This window comes from Sinocyclocheilus rhinocerous, unplaced genomic scaffold (genome assembly GCF_001515625.1).
Source record: "Sinocyclocheilus rhinocerous isolate Xijiao unplaced genomic scaffold, SAMN03320098_v1.1 scaffold1333, whole genome shotgun sequence".
Taxonomy (NCBI): Eukaryota; Metazoa; Chordata; class Actinopteri; order Cypriniformes; family Cyprinidae; genus Sinocyclocheilus; species Sinocyclocheilus rhinocerous.
The window spans coordinates 457,057-476,741 of NW_015625783.1; the positions used below are offsets into that span (position 1 = coordinate 457,057).

The 19,685-nt window shown below is 37.1% G+C and overlaps 1 protein-coding gene across 3 annotated transcripts in view; it reads right to left on the bottom strand.

The window, feature by feature from the left end:
* The window catches only part of LOC107706221 (polypeptide N-acetylgalactosaminyltransferase 1-like), a 111,930-nt gene that overhangs the window by 30,428 nt on the left and 61,817 nt on the right, over positions 1-19,685 (bottom strand). For all 3 annotated transcript variants that reach the window (XM_016509856.1, XM_016509874.1, XM_016509865.1), the window contains 2 exons: positions 9,853-9,999; positions 7,973-8,141 (listed from right to left, as the gene is read on the bottom strand). In XM_016509856.1, the coding sequence (XP_016365342.1) occupies positions 7,973-8,141; positions 9,853-9,991 (308 nt within the window). In that variant the 5' untranslated portion in view covers positions 9,992-9,999. The remainder of the gene's footprint in view (positions 1-7,972; positions 8,142-9,852; positions 10,000-19,685) is intronic.

Genomic DNA, 19,685 nt, shown 5'->3' on the forward strand with positions numbered 1-19,685 from the left:
AGGTGAGGGGTTGTAGCCCATCATGTCCCATCACTGCGGTAACACAAACCCTCTTGGCCCCATTTTTCTTAAACTCATCATCTGGAAACACACAGACTGCTCTTTTTAAATTCATTAACCTGATGTTGACTCTCAGGACCCCAGACAATGGTTTAATTTGCAGCTGAGGCGTCTCATTGGTCAGCCCTGCTACATGCTTGATTAAAATGAAGCACAGATTTCACTCTCATTCCTTGGTGTCCGTTCTCCTAGATTTTCTGTCTCTCTATAAAAATAAATTTTGTAAAGCAGGGAGATCATGCATCCCTTCCCTCCAACCAGCACAGACACCATCAAAGTGTTAGTGATTTGAGTGGGTGAGGTAGCATATGTCTGGCCATGGCTTTATATGTGCGCGCGTGTGTGTGTGTGTGTGTCTAAGAGCAAAGGCTAAATCAGCCTAAAATAGCTGCGACAACGTGGAAACGAAGCTGATCAAAAGATGGAAGGAATCAAAGATGAAACACACACACACATGCTCGCACAAACCCTCAGAGACACCAGACACGCACACAATCACATTTCTCAGGCCCTAGGAATAATTGGATATATTTGGTGCAATCAGAGAGAGACAAAAAACAGCCGTAGGTCTGTAGAACTCTTCCATCTCTCTCTCTCTCTCTCTCTCTCACACACACACATTATACTGGATACTGGACTCCTCAGGCCAAATCTTGCTTAACTTCAGCACAGAGAGAGAGAGAAAGAGAGATGCAGTGGAAGAAGAATGTGAGCTGTGGTTATTCAGTCATTTACAGGACATCCTACTAGATTGAATTAGTCCAATGATGCAGCTCACTGCGATTTTACACACATTTTCAGCTGTGTGTGTGTGTGTGTGTGTGTGTGTGTGTTTGGGAGGAGTAATTGAGGACAGCCTTTCTCTTTTACTTTTGCTCTCCCTCTAAAGCAGAGATAACAGCCAGAGGACACACAGGATCAGTTAGTCATCAGTTCTCAAAGTCACCGTAATCTCAAACACACACATGCTAAATCCAAATCTCTCTGACCAGCGCTTTCATCATATCAAAGAACAGAATCAAAACAGAAAATGAAGATACAAAAACAACCAGCTGATGTCACGGCTGGCTTCATAATCCAAAACACAGACTACATATGGCAATTTGACTCATTTTTAAGTTTTTATTTGGTCAAACCTTTGTGTACTTGTGTAAAGCAGTTGAAATAAACTCTCAATTGGTTGTGAAGCCACTCTTTTACCCACACAGACCTCTCCTTTCTGTCAGCATTTTTACTTTTACATTGCAATAAACTTATACAGGTATGCATATAAATGTATTTAAATAAATGTTGTTCTTTTTAACTTTTTATTCACCAAAGAATCCTGAAAAAAAAATCAGTTTCCACAAATAAATTTGAGCAGTTTTCAACATTGATAATAATAATAATAAATGTTACTTTAGCATCAAATCAGCACATTACAGTCGCAAGATTTCTGAAGGATGATGTGACACTGAAATGTTGGATTAATGATGTTGAAAATTCAGCTTTTGAAATATTAAGTTATTAAAATAGAAAACTAAGCTATTTAAATTGAACTAATATTTAACAATATATCAGTTTTTACTGTATCAAATAAATACAGCCTACAGTGAGCATAAGAGTCTTCTTTCAAAATATTTAAAAAAATTTACCAACAACAAACTTTTGAATGATACTAGGCAAAAAAATTTGATAATTGATATTGATTATAATGTGGAAACACTGCCTCTTCTCACATCCCCTCCTTGACTCCAAAACGTTAGTACCTTGAAAATTATTTATACATTAATCATTTATTATTTAAAAAAAATTAAACATTAATTTATTTATTTATTCACTCTGTAGAGTCAATTATTTTCTCATGTTTTTAGAAGACATGCCTCTCTTGACTCCTCAGAAACACTTTTTTTCTTCTCAGAAAGACTTTTTTTTTTACAATGCAAATAAAAGTTACCTGAATCTAAGAGAAAGTAAAAAAGACATAAAAACTGTAGACTGTCAAACTGTAAAGGAAATATTGTGTTACCTTACCACAGTACAGTTCTCAGCATCAAACACACACACACATACAGAGTTCCCTCCCAGACAGCAGGAATGCAGTGAAGGAGAAAAGGTCAGTATTGTTCCCAGCTGTGAGCTGTTCTCTCTATGCGACACACAACTATAAAAACAGCGTGTGTTGGCGTGGTTGTGTAAATCTATGCTGACTGCGAGTTTACAGTCTTGACCATATGCTTTTAATGGTTCTGCACAACTTGCTAATTACAAAAATACAAGCCAAAAACGTTTTGCTCGCCACACTGCGGCGGGAAAACCAAAAAACTCACACGCGGAGACAAAAGAAACAAGAATAAAAAAGGCAAAACGAGAAATCAAGCAATGCATAATTTAGCTGACGAATGAAGGTCAATACAACAACAAATCTTGTTAAGGGGATCATATTCTACAGCAGAGATGTTCAATTAATGATCCAAAAGGTCCAGCCTCTGCATTTCCTTCCCAACGGAGGTCCTCATACAGAGGACAATATTTTTTGAAACTGTTATTAAGTTCCTTGTGGACAACAGTAGTACTTTGCAAAAGTAAAAGTACTTAGGGTCAAAACAGCAGTGTCTGAGAATATTTCTACAAAATATGTTAAAATTTTTCATCAGTTCAGGCAAAGTGGATATGAATATTAAGTTAGGATCAATTGTTTAATCAGTTGTCTATTGTTTTCGAACCCCCTTGCTGCATTCTCATTTTCTACAGCGTTCTAACAAAAGTATCAATTTCTCACTGCCGTTTCTGCGCTACTGTTGTTAAAATAACTGTTGTCATCTGACTGAAGCTCTTTTTTAATCAGCAACAGGGAGCTTTACATCTTCAGCGGGGAGAGAAGTAATGCGCATGTAGCAGAAAGAGTTGAAAAGACGCGCGTCTGGAGCTAGTTAAAAATATTAGAAGAGACAGCAGCACTCATTACCACAAACAACACTGAGCACTTGTGATGTGTACAGCTCTGTTGTTTTGACATATTCTTTAATGTAACTGTTAAAACAGTAATGGTGCACCTGTTGTCTCGCACAACTGGAACCAGACCAGATCAAACTTGTCTAATATTTAGTTTCATTAAAAATTGTAAGTCTTTATTCACATTGTGAATTCGTTTTCTATTTTTATTTATATATTTTCCATTTTCATTTTAGTTGAAGTTTTAGTTGTGTCTGTCATTTTTATTTTTAATTATTTTTATATAGTTATTATTTTTTATTTCGGCCTTAGTTTACTTATTAATAGTTTTAGTTGTACTTATTAGTACATCAAGTCAAACTAAATGAAAATAAGAAATGTTGCCTTGGCAGCGAACTGAAATAAAATAAGTTTGCTTTTTTCAGCTGATATGGAATGAATGTGTTTTAAGTTTAGTTTTAGTTAACTACAATAAACCTTTTACAAAAATTGTTTGTTTTTGTTCGTTAAACGGTTTTTAATCCCTGGTTTAAATTAGGTAACACTTTATTTTAAGGTGTCCTTATTACACGTTTCACATTTACTTACTATTGTAACAACAAAAATTAGGCATAATTACATGCAAGTAACCCAAAGCCAAACCCTAATCTTAACCCTATAATAATTACATGTAGGTAATTAATATTACTCAGTACCTAAATGTCTTACATTTGTTAATTACACTGTAACAAGGACACCTTAAAAGTTTATCCAAATTATATCTACTCAGTACATCAGATGTTTTCCATGTCTGATTTCTGAATGCCACAGTTTCACTGACAAAATGTGAAAAAACACAAACATAAAGCTCATTTACTGCCTCATAAATCAACCAGATTTCAGTTTCCTGTTTTGCCAAGGTTTCAAAGATCATCTAGATGACGCAATATTGGGACAGTTCATGCAGGGGTGTGTTTGGGAAGAAACAGCCACAACCAGGCACAAACAAATACATGAAGATACTTGCTCACACACACATACACACTTACTTTCCCCTTAGGCAAATACATTTTCAGTAGCTTTCATCTCCACTTTCCTTTTTTTCTTGCCTAGTTATTCCACTTCCTTCCTTCCGTAGAGATTGAGATATCTTACTTCTTTGATACCAGATCTCTCTCTCTCCGGCTCTCACTCGTCCTCCTTTGATATGTAATTTAGTGAAACAGAATAATGTATTCCATTTTACTCCATTCAGAGCAGCAAAACAGTAATTTAGTACACATCACACACAGCACTTTGGCGCTATGAGTGTGTGTGTGTGTGTGTGTGCAAGACAAGGGAGAGAGCAGAAGGTCAGGGAAAACAGAGAGGTAACTGGGAAAAGGTTTATCTGCTGATGCACTGTAAGCATAATGACATGTTTGAAGAGCGTTGCTAAGATACTGTCAAATCAGTCCAAACAGAATCTGATCCTCCAACCAGACGAAAAACGATCCTTAAAGCTGAAGTGCTTCAGTTTTCCTTACCCAGCTTATATATGCAGAGAGAGACAACAAGAAGTAAATCAACAATCGCCTGTGAATCATTTTATCAGAATACACAGCTAATTTTCGATGTCTGGCCATGTAGAAATGTTTTATAAGGTTTAGATTACTTTTCTCTGTGAAGTCTGCTTCATATTTTGAAAGAAATTATGTATACAGTAGACTATACTTATGACAAGCTGATTTTGAGTTCATTTCATTTTCTATACACACAACAAGATGCCGGAAACCTTCTTGGTGCATGTCGACATGATCGCATCATGCAGATTTGCTGCAGATTTGTCAGTTTGTGTGTGAGGTGAATGAACAAGGGGGAGAGAGAGAGAGATGAGAAGATGGATCCTTCTTCTTCCCTTACATGTTTTTGAGCTGTAGAGTCAACAAAACACATCAGACCATGTGCTCTCACGCAAATACGAGGTCATATTTGCAGAGAAAATCAGAGGCAGGCAAACATGATGACTCTCACAGGCTCATTTACTCTCTCTATTCCAGCTGCAGCATACACACCACACACTGCGCATCCCCACTCGCTCAAATTCTGTCACATCAACATAGAAAACCATGGGCAAACTTTAAAACTGGTATTTGACCCGTTTGCATGGTTGAATCAAACACAAATGGAATCAAATAGTATAGGGTCCAAAAAATAATTGTCCAACATTCTGCATTTTTCTCATTTAATTTGACATTTTTAATACCAGATAGTTTAAAACAAATACTGGAACGTAAACTGGAATTTCGAGCCAAATCGTGCGTGCCCTACAAATATGCACAACAAACCTGGTGTTTATTATATATATTTACTGTTTTAAAAACTGCATTGTAAATCACAAATTGCAAAAAATACTGCCAAGCCATCAGAACCAAACTGAAATTTGTGGTTAAAAAACTGAGGTATGAATTGAAACATTGGCTAACTGTATTGTTGCATCCAAATATATATATATATATATATATATATATACTGTATATACACACACACAGATGGTAAGAGATGGTACTACATAATTACAAAACTCATTAAACAACAATAATCCTGGCATTTTTATCAGACCTGCAGTTCCCTCCAGTGACCCAGTGATTTATCGCCCCGCCAGGCACTGCCAGGATACATATTCAAACGATTTAGTTCATTAAACACACTTGACGTAATGCTTGACGTGCAGCTTTATGCGAGTGTGTGAATATTGCGTCTGCCTCACAGACGTGCTTCTGCTTTACTTGGCTCCGAGACCTCGGGTGACATTATTGACATGGTGGAATAGTTTCCATGGTCGTGCCTTGAAAGAGAGAGCATCCAGGGACTTATTAAAACCGTAAATATTTAAGGCAAGGCCTTTTGAAAGCGTGTGTGTCCACTGCAGAGGGACAAACTTCCCATTATTTAGTGCAGTGGGAACGGAGGGGGCACTGTTTGGAGCGATATCACACAGAACAAAAGAAGCGTCACAAATACGCACGCACACAAACGTCTTTTTCTTTGCTTTCTCAAGGACGAATGTGACATCTTCTCTACACATCTTTCCTTTTCTCTGTCTCACCTCAGTGAACTTACTACTGCAGAGTATAACAGAAATAGAAGGTATATTACGTAGTGTGAAAAATACACCCACACTCACAGTCCACACACAGTAATCTGACCTCTAGAACACAAATATTAGCAGTTAACATTTGACGCTGAAGACGCTTACAGGATAATAGGTGTTTAAATAACACTTAGGGTGGATGATTGCGACATATCAAACAATTCATCACACACTACGTAATTCACAGTCCAGTGTCTTATGTAAATGTAACTGAGTTTGGACATGTCTTCGCAAAAAGGCTCAGTGAAAACGTACTACAATATTAAATATTTCATTTTACTGAAATGTTCTGTAATACTTTTTAATTCCAGTGATCTTGTTGCACATATTACTATGATTAATTACATATTTGTACACTACCATTCAAAAGTTAGGGGTCGGTAAGATTTTTTTCATGTATCTGAAAGTCTCTTATGCTCACCAAGGCTGCATTAATTTGATCAAAAATACAGAAAATATAGTAACATTGTAAAATATAATTAATTACAATTAAAAATAATAGATTTTAAAAAGTAGTTTATATTTAGTTAAGGTTTTCATAGAAAGTTATTTGAAATAGAAATCTTTTGTAACATTATAAATGGAGTTACTCGCTCTCTCTCTTGATCAATTTATTGCATCCTTGTTGAATAAAAATATAAATTTATTTAAAGTAATATAGAATCTTACTGACCCCAAACTTTTGAACACTTTAGCATCATTATGTGTATTTAATCACATTTGGATGGGCAGAAATTCTCATCACATAACTCTGCAAAACAACAAACAATACAAACTCTGGCGTTTTACAAAAAAAACAGACAAACTGCATGTAAAAGTAATGTTGCTTATGTGTCGAACAGAAGGTCACTTCCTGTCTGAGTTGACAGTTTGTGGTCAGAATGACACACCTGACTGCCTGAATGTGTTTCTCATTATCTTAAATACTTTTTGATCTAAAAGCTTTTCATTGAAAATAGTTTTTAGACTAATATACCGTAAGTTATGTCAGCCTATGCATGAATTTCTTGACAAAACTAAAATATAATACACACACACACACACACACACACACACACACACACACACACACAGAGAGATAGATAGATTGTGCTACAATGTGAAAAATGCTAATAACATAGAACAAATAGGTGTGTCCAAACGTTTGACTGCTAGTGTACGTTAGTACAGTGTGACCAAACGCTGTTTAATCTTCACATTTACAAAACCAAATACGGAAAACAGCTGAAAAGAGAGCAGACCGCATCCTGCTTTAAGATGAAGAGTTCAGCTCTTTCATTCTCACTCAGATTTCAACCAGTTCCCCCTTAACTCTTTGGTTTAACAAGTTTGTGCATTTACAAGTAACATATGTTCTTAGTTATAAGAGTTAAAAGATCACATTCTTGTGAAGGTGATAGCTGTGAGTCTGACGATGTGTGTGTGTGTGTGTGTGTGTGTGTGTATCTGTGTGTGTGTGTGTGTGTGTGTGTGTAGTCAGGTCATGACTGTGACTCTGTAATTGACACACTCTTATCTTTTAATTGAAAATGTTGATTCTATTGGTTTGCTTCAAACACAGCTGAGAAAAAAAAAAACCTCTTCAGTAATTAATCTGAGGGGCAGAAAATAAACGCATTTCACGGATCAATGTTTATATTTCACTCCCTGCCACACGCGCATTTCACCCAGCAAAAAGCACACACACACGCCGCAATATGACTGTCAGTTACTCTAAAGTCAAACAGCCAAACACCAACCCTCACAGTTCATAACATAACTTCCATTCCAAAATGTTCATTTTGGCAGTTACAGGCATAACATTTATCTATTAAACAAAAACAAACCCACTTTAAAGGAAGCGATCATAAATAAGCAGACACTCACCCCTCGAGACGCACATCCGGTAAAGTTCGGTTGAGTGCAATCATCTCGCTGGCCATCAGGTTAAACTGGTTAATCTTAAACATTTCCCTCATCCTCTCCTGTTGGTCTTTAGCGATGACCACTGGCTTTCCCATCTCCCCTGGGCCGTCATGAGGCCTTTGAACCACAGCTGGAACACAAACACACATGGAGTCAAGATTGTTCCCTTGGCTTTTGATTGAGTCCATATGGGCGTTTCTCCAACTATGGCCACTTTGGGCCCTGTGGACTTTTAGAAAATAAACCCATCATGCTCTCACTAGTTTATTTAATCTGTCCAAAAGCGGATATACACACATCACAAGAGAATTCTGTTATGTTTGGCATTTTTAAATGAAAAACCACAACACAACAGTAGCATTTCCACCACATCTCAAATGATGTATTCTGTGATGAGAATGAATTCTTTTTAAGGCTAATTTACACAGCTCACATTTTATGTAACATAAATACACACACTATAATAATAATATTGTCATACTTTTTGAAAAATTGGAAGAGGCACAATAAAAATATTCTGTTCAAAAGGGATATTTATGTTGATTTTTACATATCACATTTCATATTCATCCGTCATGCTCTTCAGTGACACTGTGCTCTCCTTGGCAAAAAGGCTCTAAAATTGTTCAGAATGGTGAAAATGCCACCACAAATGTGTGAAATACCATAAAAACGTTTATATACATCCCGCCCACCAAAAAGAATTTGTGGCCTAGATGTCTGTGCACAATTGCTCATTGTGCCATGTGTGTGTGAAGTGTGTTTTTGTGGATTTTGTGGGGGTAGATAAGCACTGAGCTTTGATCATTAATAACTCGAAAAGCATGCTTTGGTGAGATTAAGGTCAGATTTGCAACAGTGTGAGAGATTACATCTGCTCTAAGAGGCAAACTGCCTGTTTTTAAGCCTTGTGTCGTGCGCTTGCGTACGCTGTGTGTATGTACGGGTGAGCCACATGCATGGCGAGTGGGCAGGATTTAGCTGTTCAGACTGAGCGCATTACAAGGCAACATTGTCCTGTTTCCCTGCTCAGCAAAATCCAATGACTTTCCTCAAGGATTCTGGGGGTAAAAATCATATAATCATCGCTAAGGACACAAGCACAAGCAGCAGAAAATGTGCTTTATTAATATGGTGAGCAGATTATTTTAGGGTTATTGTTCCATATCTCATGGCCAAAGTAAAGCAGCTCTCCAGTGACCAAACCAAAGTGACCTGATCAGGGGGATAGAGAGGTCAGTTAGTGACAAAGAAATCTTTGTGAAAAATATGCTTTCACACTGCATCACCATCCACGTACTTTTTCTCTGTGACTGTTCCTTTGAAATCCAAGATCTTCTTTCTGCTCCGTTTTATAGTCTCTAAAGCAGCGGTTCTCAACTGGTTTTGCTTTTAGATTCATATTTTACCTTTACATTAAGACTAATCACAGTACTAAAACTGTTTAACATATAAAGGTAAACTAAAAATGTCCTTAAAATTATATATTGCTCTAGATTTCTCCATTCTTCCTCTAAGATAAGCTGCACAGCTGGAATGTGGTTGTATCCTTCAGATGATGTAGAGTCAATACAGCTCTAAAACTATGAGAGATTATATTTCTATACTCTTTAATTATCTCACAGAAATAGACAGTTCAATACCTGCCCATATTTTACAATATAACACCATCAGACACACACATCCAATGGAAATAGTCTTCATCAGGAAAACATTTCGAAAGTAAAAATCCCAAAATGTGTCTAAAACAGAAATAAATAGAAGTGCTAGGACAGATTTATTATTAAAAACTACAGGATAACTATGTTATACAACAAAACTGTGTGCATGCGTGTACTCACTGTCTCTCCCTGGCAATCCTCTCTCTTTTTTGTCATCACATTTGTTGCATTCGCTGAAGTAGAGGAGGATGAACATGTCTACCATCACCCACACCAGAGAGGTGGCCAGCACCACCTTACAGTACGCAAACTTCCTCATCTTTACACCTGAAACACACACAAACACACACAGGGTGTTACACACAAACACGGGTATAAGCAAACACTTGAGAAGCTGCCAGCGATATTTTACACCTACAACCAGCAACCAGACACCGTGGGTTAAACCATACCGAAATCAGTTACAGCTTACTGTACGCCAACTATAGTTTTAAACACCATACTCAAGCAACTCGTATATTAATTCTATACAAGCCTTGAAGTTGTGAGTAATAGCTTACCGTAGATATGCCCGCTACCTGAAAAAGTTACAAACACAGACACTTTATCATCTTAACACCAAAATAAAGCACTACAGCTTTTCCAAAGAGACCTTAGAGTGGACATATTCTCACATCCTTTCCCCTGAAGTCCAGAGATAAAGTAATGGCTTCTTGCACCAAAAAGCCTCTCTGGCCCTTGGAAATAAATCTTGTAGAACAGCTTTAAGAAACAGTTCTGCTACCGTATCTTTATGACATATTTAAAGGGGTCATATGATGCGATTTCAATTTTTCCTTCTCTTTGGAGTGTTACAAGCTCTTGGTGCATAAAGAAGATCTGTAAAGTTGCAAAGACTAAAGTTTCAAATCCAAAGAGATATTATTTATAAAAGTTAAGAGTCAGCCACACCTACCTAAATCGGCTCGTTCTAACACGCCCCAACATACCTACGTCGCTCTGTGGGAAGATTTGCATAACGCCACACAAATGTTCACGCAAAGAAAGAAGGAGTAACTTTTATTCTCGCTGTAGTATTATTGTTGCCGCCGCCGCCATGTCGTGAAGACGCTGTGTGCTTCGTTGTGAAAGCGAAACTACTTTGTTTGGTCTTCCAAAAAAAGGACGATATATGCTTCGTCATGCCTGGAGCTGATCCGTGCTGGTCGCTGAGGAAATACATCATAGCACTTTTTGTTTGTCATTTCTCTGATCACAAATGCAGACATGGTTTTATGTTTACGCGGCGCAATGCAACGCAACGCGTAAAAAGACAGTATAAATCATTGTAATCCATAATTATGTCCCCACTGGATTCAACGAATGCCTCTTTTATAATGGGTTTTCATGTTTTTGAATTATCGCTCCGGCCTGACAGGGCATCATCACAATATGGCAAGGAGCGTAACATTTACGTCTCACGCTTGTGGTATTCGGCCAATCACAACGCACTGGATAGCTGGCCAATCACAGCACACCTCGCTTTTTCAGACCGATGAGCTTTGTAAAAATCGACACGTTTCAGAAAGGCGGGGCATAGAGGAGAAACAATAATGTACAGTATGTGGAAAATAATGTGTTTTTTTAACCTTAAACCGCATAAACACATTTCATTACACCAAATACTGTTCTTTTAGCAGCATCATATGACCCCTTTAAATGATCTCTGTCTGTTATGATTGGCTAAACTCTTTGCACGTGAAACAAGGATCAACATCACAGCCAAATTTCTAAACACTAAATAGCCTTCAATGTAATCATGAGCACATATAACACATAAACATATGTTAATGTATTCATGACAACAAAATTAATCATGAATGACCTATCTTTGCAGCTTAATTTCCATAAAAGGTCTTGGCGGACTGACTGGGAAGCTCTGCATTGTGAACACGAGTATTTCTCCATAGTTCATCAAGCTTTTTTATATCAAAAGAGCAAAAAATCTAATTTTTCGTGATTTTCCCTGACCTCTGTTAAGGGCAAACATCTCAAGCAATGAAAGGTAAATACTAATAAGACATTTGACTCTGGTAGTCTCACTATACCACATTAGCAGATGATTTGGAGTGATTATTCCAAAAACTGCTCAAACAGAACCTCAGATTTGACCTTTGACCTAACGGAGGGTGAAAATTCAATTCTTTAACAGGCTTTCTTTAATCCAGCCATCTGCCTTCATTAATGAACTGGAAATGAATCTTTTATTAGCCAACTAGGAATGCAATGAGAAAAGAGGAGAGATGAGGAAGACATGAAAAGGAAGGAAGGATGATGTTCCTATGGGAGGTGAGCAGCGCGTGATACGCTTTGATAAAGGAGAGGTCATTATAACGTAATTACACTGCATCACGGATCACACGCTGAGGCTCCAGTGAATCGCTATGAAATCAGACAAGCCCTAAAAATTCAAAACCAATTTGTAGAACATAATCCTTCACTACAAATACTTCATTCACCCCGAGCCCAGAGAGTAAATGTGTTTGTAAAAGTAGGGGATATATACTGCATGTCCAAAAGGAAGCCGTTTCACCCAAAGTTCACCCAAAAAATTAATGTCATTCCAAATCTGTATGACATTCTTGTGTGGAAGACAATGCAATGAGAAAAGAGGAGAGATGAGGAAGACATGAAAAGGAAGGAAGGATGATGTTCCTATGGGAGGTGAGCAGCGCGTGATACGCTTTGATAAAGGAGAGGTCATTATAACGTAATTACACTGCATCACGGATCACACGCTGAGGCTCCAGTGAATCGCTATGAAATCAGACAAGCCCTAAAAATTCAAAACCAATTTGTAGAACATAATCCTTCACTACAAATACTTCATTCACCCAGAGCCCAGAGAGTAAATGTGTTGATAAAAGTAAACTATAGGTCCAAAAGTATTACAGCAGACTCAGGAAAACATTTCTTTATGTGGCATCCTATGACGGTTCCATTAAGGGATAGTTCACCCAAAAATGAATGTCATTCCAAATCTGTATGACATTCTTCTGTTGAAGACAAGATGTGATACTTTGAAGAAGGTTTCAAATGTTTAAATGAATGTCATCGGGGTTTAAAATAACACTGAACATTGAATGGACAGAAAAACCACTGACATTTTCAAAATACATTCTTTTGTCATCCACAGAAGAACGAACGTCTTGCAGGTTTGAAAAAAAGTTTATGTACTCCAGTCCATTACAGGCTCTTTGAGCAGGAGGCTGCCCAGCATGCTGCAGTTGACAAAAACAAACCTGAAAGTCTCCCCTCTGTGTCTCTCTATCCAGAAAGCCGTACCAAACTTCTGTCATTGTCCCTGTCCAACTGTACCTATAGAGTTCTTGAAGTGTGTTTGTGTGTGTCTCTTTGTGCCTAGCATAAGGGAAAGAGGGAATCTGCTTAGACAGCCATTTTTGAAGGGAATAGCAAGCCATCAAAAGACAAAAAGAAACACTGCCACTGTCATCCCGTCACTCTTCTTTATTTTCTGAGCCACCCAGACATCAACGCTAGAGTAACACACTTTTATATGATTCACCATATCTCAAAAACACTTTTAGGAAACAGCACCATCTGTGTAGTATGTGTGTCCCCGTGACTTGTTACTGATATAATTAACAGCATAGTGAACTTTTTTTAAGATCTAAGATGAATAATACATTAAAATGAATAATATTAATAAATATATTAAAATACTTTTTACTTTTTCATTGGAATATTATTCAACTTACATCACTCCTTTTATAACCATTACATTTACAATAAGCAATAAACAATAAAAAAGGCAGAATTCAACCAAACTTTTCTTAACAAGAAGTTACTATTGCCAATTTAAAAGGCTATAAAAACACTGGGGAAAAAATATATATATTATTTTTTATATAGGTGTCTCTTAGGCTCACCAAGGCTGCCTTTTATTGTGAAATATCATTACATTTAAAATAACTATTTTCTATTTTAACATATTTGAAAAAGTAATTTATTCTTGTGATGGCAAAGCTGCATTTTCAACATTATTACTCCAGTCTTTAGTGTCACATCCTTCATACATCCTTTTAATATGCTGATATGGCACTCAAGAACCATTTCTTATTTTTTACAATGTTTCAAATCAGTTGTCTTGCTTAATATTTTTTGTGGAAACCGTGATACATTTTTTTTCATGATAAATAGAAAATTCAAAAGAACAGTATTTATTTGAAACAGACTTTCAGAACAACATAAAAGTCACTTTTGATCCATTTAAAGCATCCTTGCTGTATTAAAGTATTCATTTGTTTAAAAAAATACTGACCCCAATCTTTTGAACAGTTAGGCTGATGATACACGGGGCAACTTTTTGAGCAACGTTGCCGTCAACGGGCAACTAGGTGAGACACAGGGCCCACGACTGATCTAAAATATCCAGATAGAAATTTGTTACCCATTCTCAATAGGAAAGTGCCCAAGCAACATTGCTCAAAAAAGTTGCCCAGCAAAACTGCTCAAAAAGTTGCCCTGTGCATCATCAGCCTTTTGTATATATACACAGACACGCATCATTAAATAAAATAATTACATTTATCTTAAACAGCACAGTTTCCTGAGAATGATCCATACATCTACTGCAATAGGAGAGTGAGCGTAATTACGTCCGATTGTCAGTGTCTGTGTGCTAATATACGCAGGTGTGACCATTAAGAGATATTTAAATGACATAAAATTGAATGTCAAACAGAACGGAGCAGTATGGGGCTAAAGCAGTCAAAAGCTTGCCAAAAACCTCTGGCATCTGATGTCTCTGAGGAGGTCTCACCAGCAGTCAGAGAGTGCGTGTGTGTTGAGCTCAAGGTTATGACTGGCACAGCGGTAACGCCACTGTTCTGGTGGCCCTCGTCCATCACAGTGGCATCGCCAAAGGCCCCTGCCCACGCCAGCTGGGCCAGGCATTCATCACCGTGACAACACACACAGACCTGAGAGAGCACAGGCCTGAGAGATGAAAACAGACACACATATCCCTTGTGCATTGGCTCAAAATGGCAAAGTCTGAGAATGAGAGTGTTTATGTCATCTAGAAACCTAAGAGGACAGGACGGGTTACACAACAGGATGAAAATATGAATGCTGCCTACGTGAGTGACTTGGAATATAGATATGACAGACTCTCCTTTGGTGGAGGTATGTGTGTGTGCACAGTGTGTAATGCTCAGCAGAAGCCCTATGAGGTTACAGTATTAGATAAAGGAAATGAAGTTGTGTCATACTCCTGTGTTCTGAGCCCTTTCAACGATGAAGTACACTGTAAAAAAAAAATCATTTTTTTCTAAGTTGTAAAAGATTAATGGAGTACATTGAATTTATTTCAGTCTTTCTACTTCAAAATGTTACTTGCAGTTTCTTTGTATAATTGTAAAATTTACTAGCAATTTCTGTGAGAAATCCTACACCTTTTTTTCAGTGTAGTTGTTTGCAAGTTTGCAAGCATCGAATCTATATACACAATTATATTTGACATTCTTATGCACTGTGTATGATGGATATGATTTTATATTTACCTAAAAAAGTTACATATTACCAGATTCCTTCCTTTGAAAGTGGTTAGTTCTTAGCTAGAAAAAGCTGTAATGTGTTTCAGACTTTTCGCCAATAGGTCAAACGTCCGGATACATAAGATTACAGCAACAAGAGGCTGCATTAAATGAGAATTGTCTGCCATTTGCAGATTTAAAAACATTAATAATTCAAAGTGCACTACGACAGGTTAAAAATGAGGCAGCTGTGCACATGTTCAGGATATACAAGAATAATTGCCTCACATGCACACACTCACTTCTCTGTCTGCTCTCTGATGTATAAATAAAAGACAAAAAAATGCCCCTAAAAATTAAGAATAAAATAAATAAGTAAAATACTGGTCTAATGGGGTTTCTCCACTTTAGAAACATCGACCACAGTAAAGGATGCTAATAAGGATTAGAAGTGAAGAACAGGGGAGAAAATTCAATTTTAAAGCAGCCCACAAAAACAGACTGGGGGAAAGACACACATGAGGATTTGGAGAGAGAAATTAGTATTTCCAATGGAATAATTCATGGGAAATTGTTCATTAAATTGTGTGACTGGAACACAGTAGCAATGCCTAATGTTTTTCACATTGTGGCAGCAAACAAAAAGCCTAGATCCTGTGATACTGTGCTTAGGAAAATTAAGTTTTGTGTAAATGTCACAAAAAATACCAAGCATTACAATATGTCACTCTATTCACACACAAAAAAAGCAAACAACATACTCTACTATCTAAACTGTACAAAACAGTTTGAATAAAATCTCTCTCTTCACCATCCTGTTCTCTTCTTATGCACAGTCCTGTTGTCCCATTACCCCATATGTGCAATGCACTTCCTTGGACAAATACCATTGTCTTTTAAGCACTGACGGTAATTGTTTCTCAGGATGACGCATGTAAAAGAACCTTAGCGTGACTCTGTGTTATAGCTTATGTGACTGGACACTATGTCATGTGAGGATATAGTGACGCAATTTTATTCACACAGCACACACACTGCAGCTAAATACAGCTGCCAGTTTGTGTTTATCCAGTTACATACACAGAAGAGTTTGGCTGTTTTATGGGAGTGACAATCCTGTTCAATTTTTATTCCCAAAAATGACGTTAGTTTACAAAAAAATATACTTAGTATTATAGATAGACAAATATTAATTACTCTGTAATTATTATTATTAGTAGGCCTATTATTTTTATTATTATTTTGACATTAATAATTAAAAGCATTATTATTAAAAAACGTAATATGCAATATTATTATTGTATAATAATCATCAAAATCAACAACCAAATAAAGTTGTGTGAAAATTGGTGAAAATTTGTATCCCTCCTCACCAATGATCAAAACATATTTTTAAACGAACTTTCAGGCCAATTCCTTAAAGGGATAGTTCACCCAAAAATGAAAATTCTGTCATTAATTACGGATGCGCTGTGAGAGACTTTGTTTGATGTTACACTTGAAGTGTGCGGTCTTGCCCGTCGGTATTTTCCTTACAAATGCTCTACAAAGTCATCATTTATGTGGTTTGGAATGCAGTGGACTTATATATTTAAAATATGAACCTCACAAATTAAGATATTCTGATTAAATCTGAGAGTTTTCTGACTCTGCAAAGACAGCAACGCAACTGACACGTTCAAGGCCCACAAAGGTAGTAAGGACATTGTTAAAATAGTCCATGTGACATCAGTGGTTCCGGGAGACTGACCAGGAAGAGAAGAAATTGTTGAATAAAGTCATTATTTTTGTTTTCTTTGCGCACAAAAAGTATTCTTGTACTGGCTGAACCACTGATGTCACATGGACTATTTTATCAATGTCCTTATTACCTTTCTGAGCCTTTAACGTGGTAGTTCCATTGCTGTCTATGCAGGAGTCAGATAGCTCTCGGATTTCATCAAAAATATCTTATTTTGTTTTGGTGAACGAAGGTGAACGAAGTAGGGGTGGGAGAAAAAAATCGATCCATCGATGCATTGCAATTCTCTCTCCAACGATTCTGGATCGATTCTGAGAATTTCAGAATCGATTCTGAGACTCCTCTTTATTATTTGCTACTTGCTTCTATGTTTTGAAGTTATATTAGTTTAAAATTCTTAACATACAACGGTTTTAATTAATTTTTTTCAATTTGTAATTATTTTAAAAAGTACTTAATTACTTATGTAAGGATATGTAAATGTAAGGATTAGACCGAAGGTCTTACGGGTTTGGAAAGACATGAGTATGAGTAATTAATGACAGAATTTTCATTTTTGGAATCAGAATCAGAATCAGAATTAGCTTTATTGCCAGGTATGTTTACACATACAAGGAATTTGTTTTCATGACAGAAGCTTCCACAGTGCAACAGAATGACAGTGACAGGACAAAAACACAGATAATAAAAGAATAAAAATAGAACAAGTAAATAGTGAATAACAATATACAGATTGACAATTGTACAGGTATATTACAATAGACAGTTTTGTATGTACAGGTATATTATGTGCAAATTTGTAAATTGCGGGGCGGAGCTATCAAGATAGGGGTGTGATTCTTTTGGGTAAGGGAGAGTTTGTTTTGATGATTTCAAATATCAACAGCATTTCTCAGAAATCACTTATTGCACCTTTAAGAAATGACAATTCGATGGGAATTAAAAGCACCACATGACACTGGTCTTTTAAATTTTAAAAGAAAAGGGTAAATTCAGCAAAGGACTTTCACACACATTATCGATTCAGACAGTAATAAAATCTCTAGCACCTGTAAACGCTGACATGACAGTATGTCCCTATGTAAAACAATTATTCGATTAGGGCTAAAGAGTATAACATTACTTGCTCAATGCAAGCATTGCACCTGCAAGGTATACACACATACAACACACTCAGCAAATACCAGAGCGGGACTGTGATTGTTCTTTTAAGTTTCTGAGTTTCACTTCCTGTTTTACTTCCTGCAAGGGATTCTTACCGTGTTTTCACGTCATGCAATATTCATGCTGTTATCTTATACTGAGACATATGGACAGGCACACCACCTGTGTGTCACATACAGAGGGGGGGGAGGATTCCTGTTCAACACACCACACACAAACAGGAATATGAGTTAGCCTTCGGTCACACAAACAAATCCACTACATGAAACATGAGAGAAACAGACAGACATGTGGGGGAAAGAAAGGGACACAGGAAGAGAGCGAGTGAAAAAGCAAGAACAGTCGCATGCTAAAGCTGAGAGCCTCTTAACAACTCTGGCTGGCAGGAAAACAGATGGGCACAGAAACTCACTCGCACCCCTGGTTGCATCACACACGCATGTCGAGATGTGAGACGGGAGGGTAATTAACTTTCTTTGGTTGTTGCCGTCTGTTAGAGAAAAGCAAATTAAACCCCTACAGCATCTCCTTCTTCCTATTCACAGTCCTCACTTCTTCCTCTCTCTACGCCTCCACCTCCGTTATCTCCCGTTCAAAATGTTTCCGTAAAGTTCTCCTATTTCAGACACAAACTAGCACAATAGAGAAAAGAGAAAACGTCAGTTGAGATTATGATATCTGTGATAGCGCCTATATCTCCTCTCATGAACTTTTTATATCAAATATACACAAAAAAACAGATAGAGTGACAGAAAAACACAATAGACAGAACAACAGACAGATAGGCAGACAGATGGAAAGAAAGAAAGAAAGAAAGAAAGAACAACAGATGTAATGCTTGAGAAGATTGAATGATAGATATAATGACAGAAAGAACAACAGACTGACAGACAGAAAGAATGATGAGAGAATGACAAAAAGAGACAGAAAGACAGACAGAAATAACAGGAAGAACAACAGATGGAAAGAATGATAGACAGAACAACAGAAAGAACGACAGATAGAGCAATGGACAGACAGAAAGATAGAATGATAGACAGATGGAAAGAGCAACAGAAAGACAGATGGAAAAAGCAACAGATAGACAACAGACAGACAGAAAGAACAACAGATAGAACAGCAGACAAACACAGACAGACAGATGAAAGGAAGATAGAAAGACAGACAGACAGAAGGACAAACAGAATAAATGACAGACAGGCAGACAGACAGAAAGAACGACAAATCAACAGACAGATGGAAAGAACAATAGATAGAATGACAGACAAACACATAGACAGTAGGGGTTGCACCGACTAATCTACTAGTCGACTTCAATGCTCTGCCATGACGCTTTAAGCTTGACGTCGACTAGTCGCTGGTCCTATAGAGGGCGCAACAGGATAAGAAATCTTTGAAGGACTTCCACATTTACGCTCCGTTTCCAAACAGTTCAAATGACAAATAAATGCATACTCTGAAAGCGCTCCACAAGACATGTGTGATTATATTACTGGATGCTCGAAATTGAACGGGAGAATGCACGTTTTAAACAGCTTATTGTACAGGTAAGTTAATCGCCGTTCTAATCT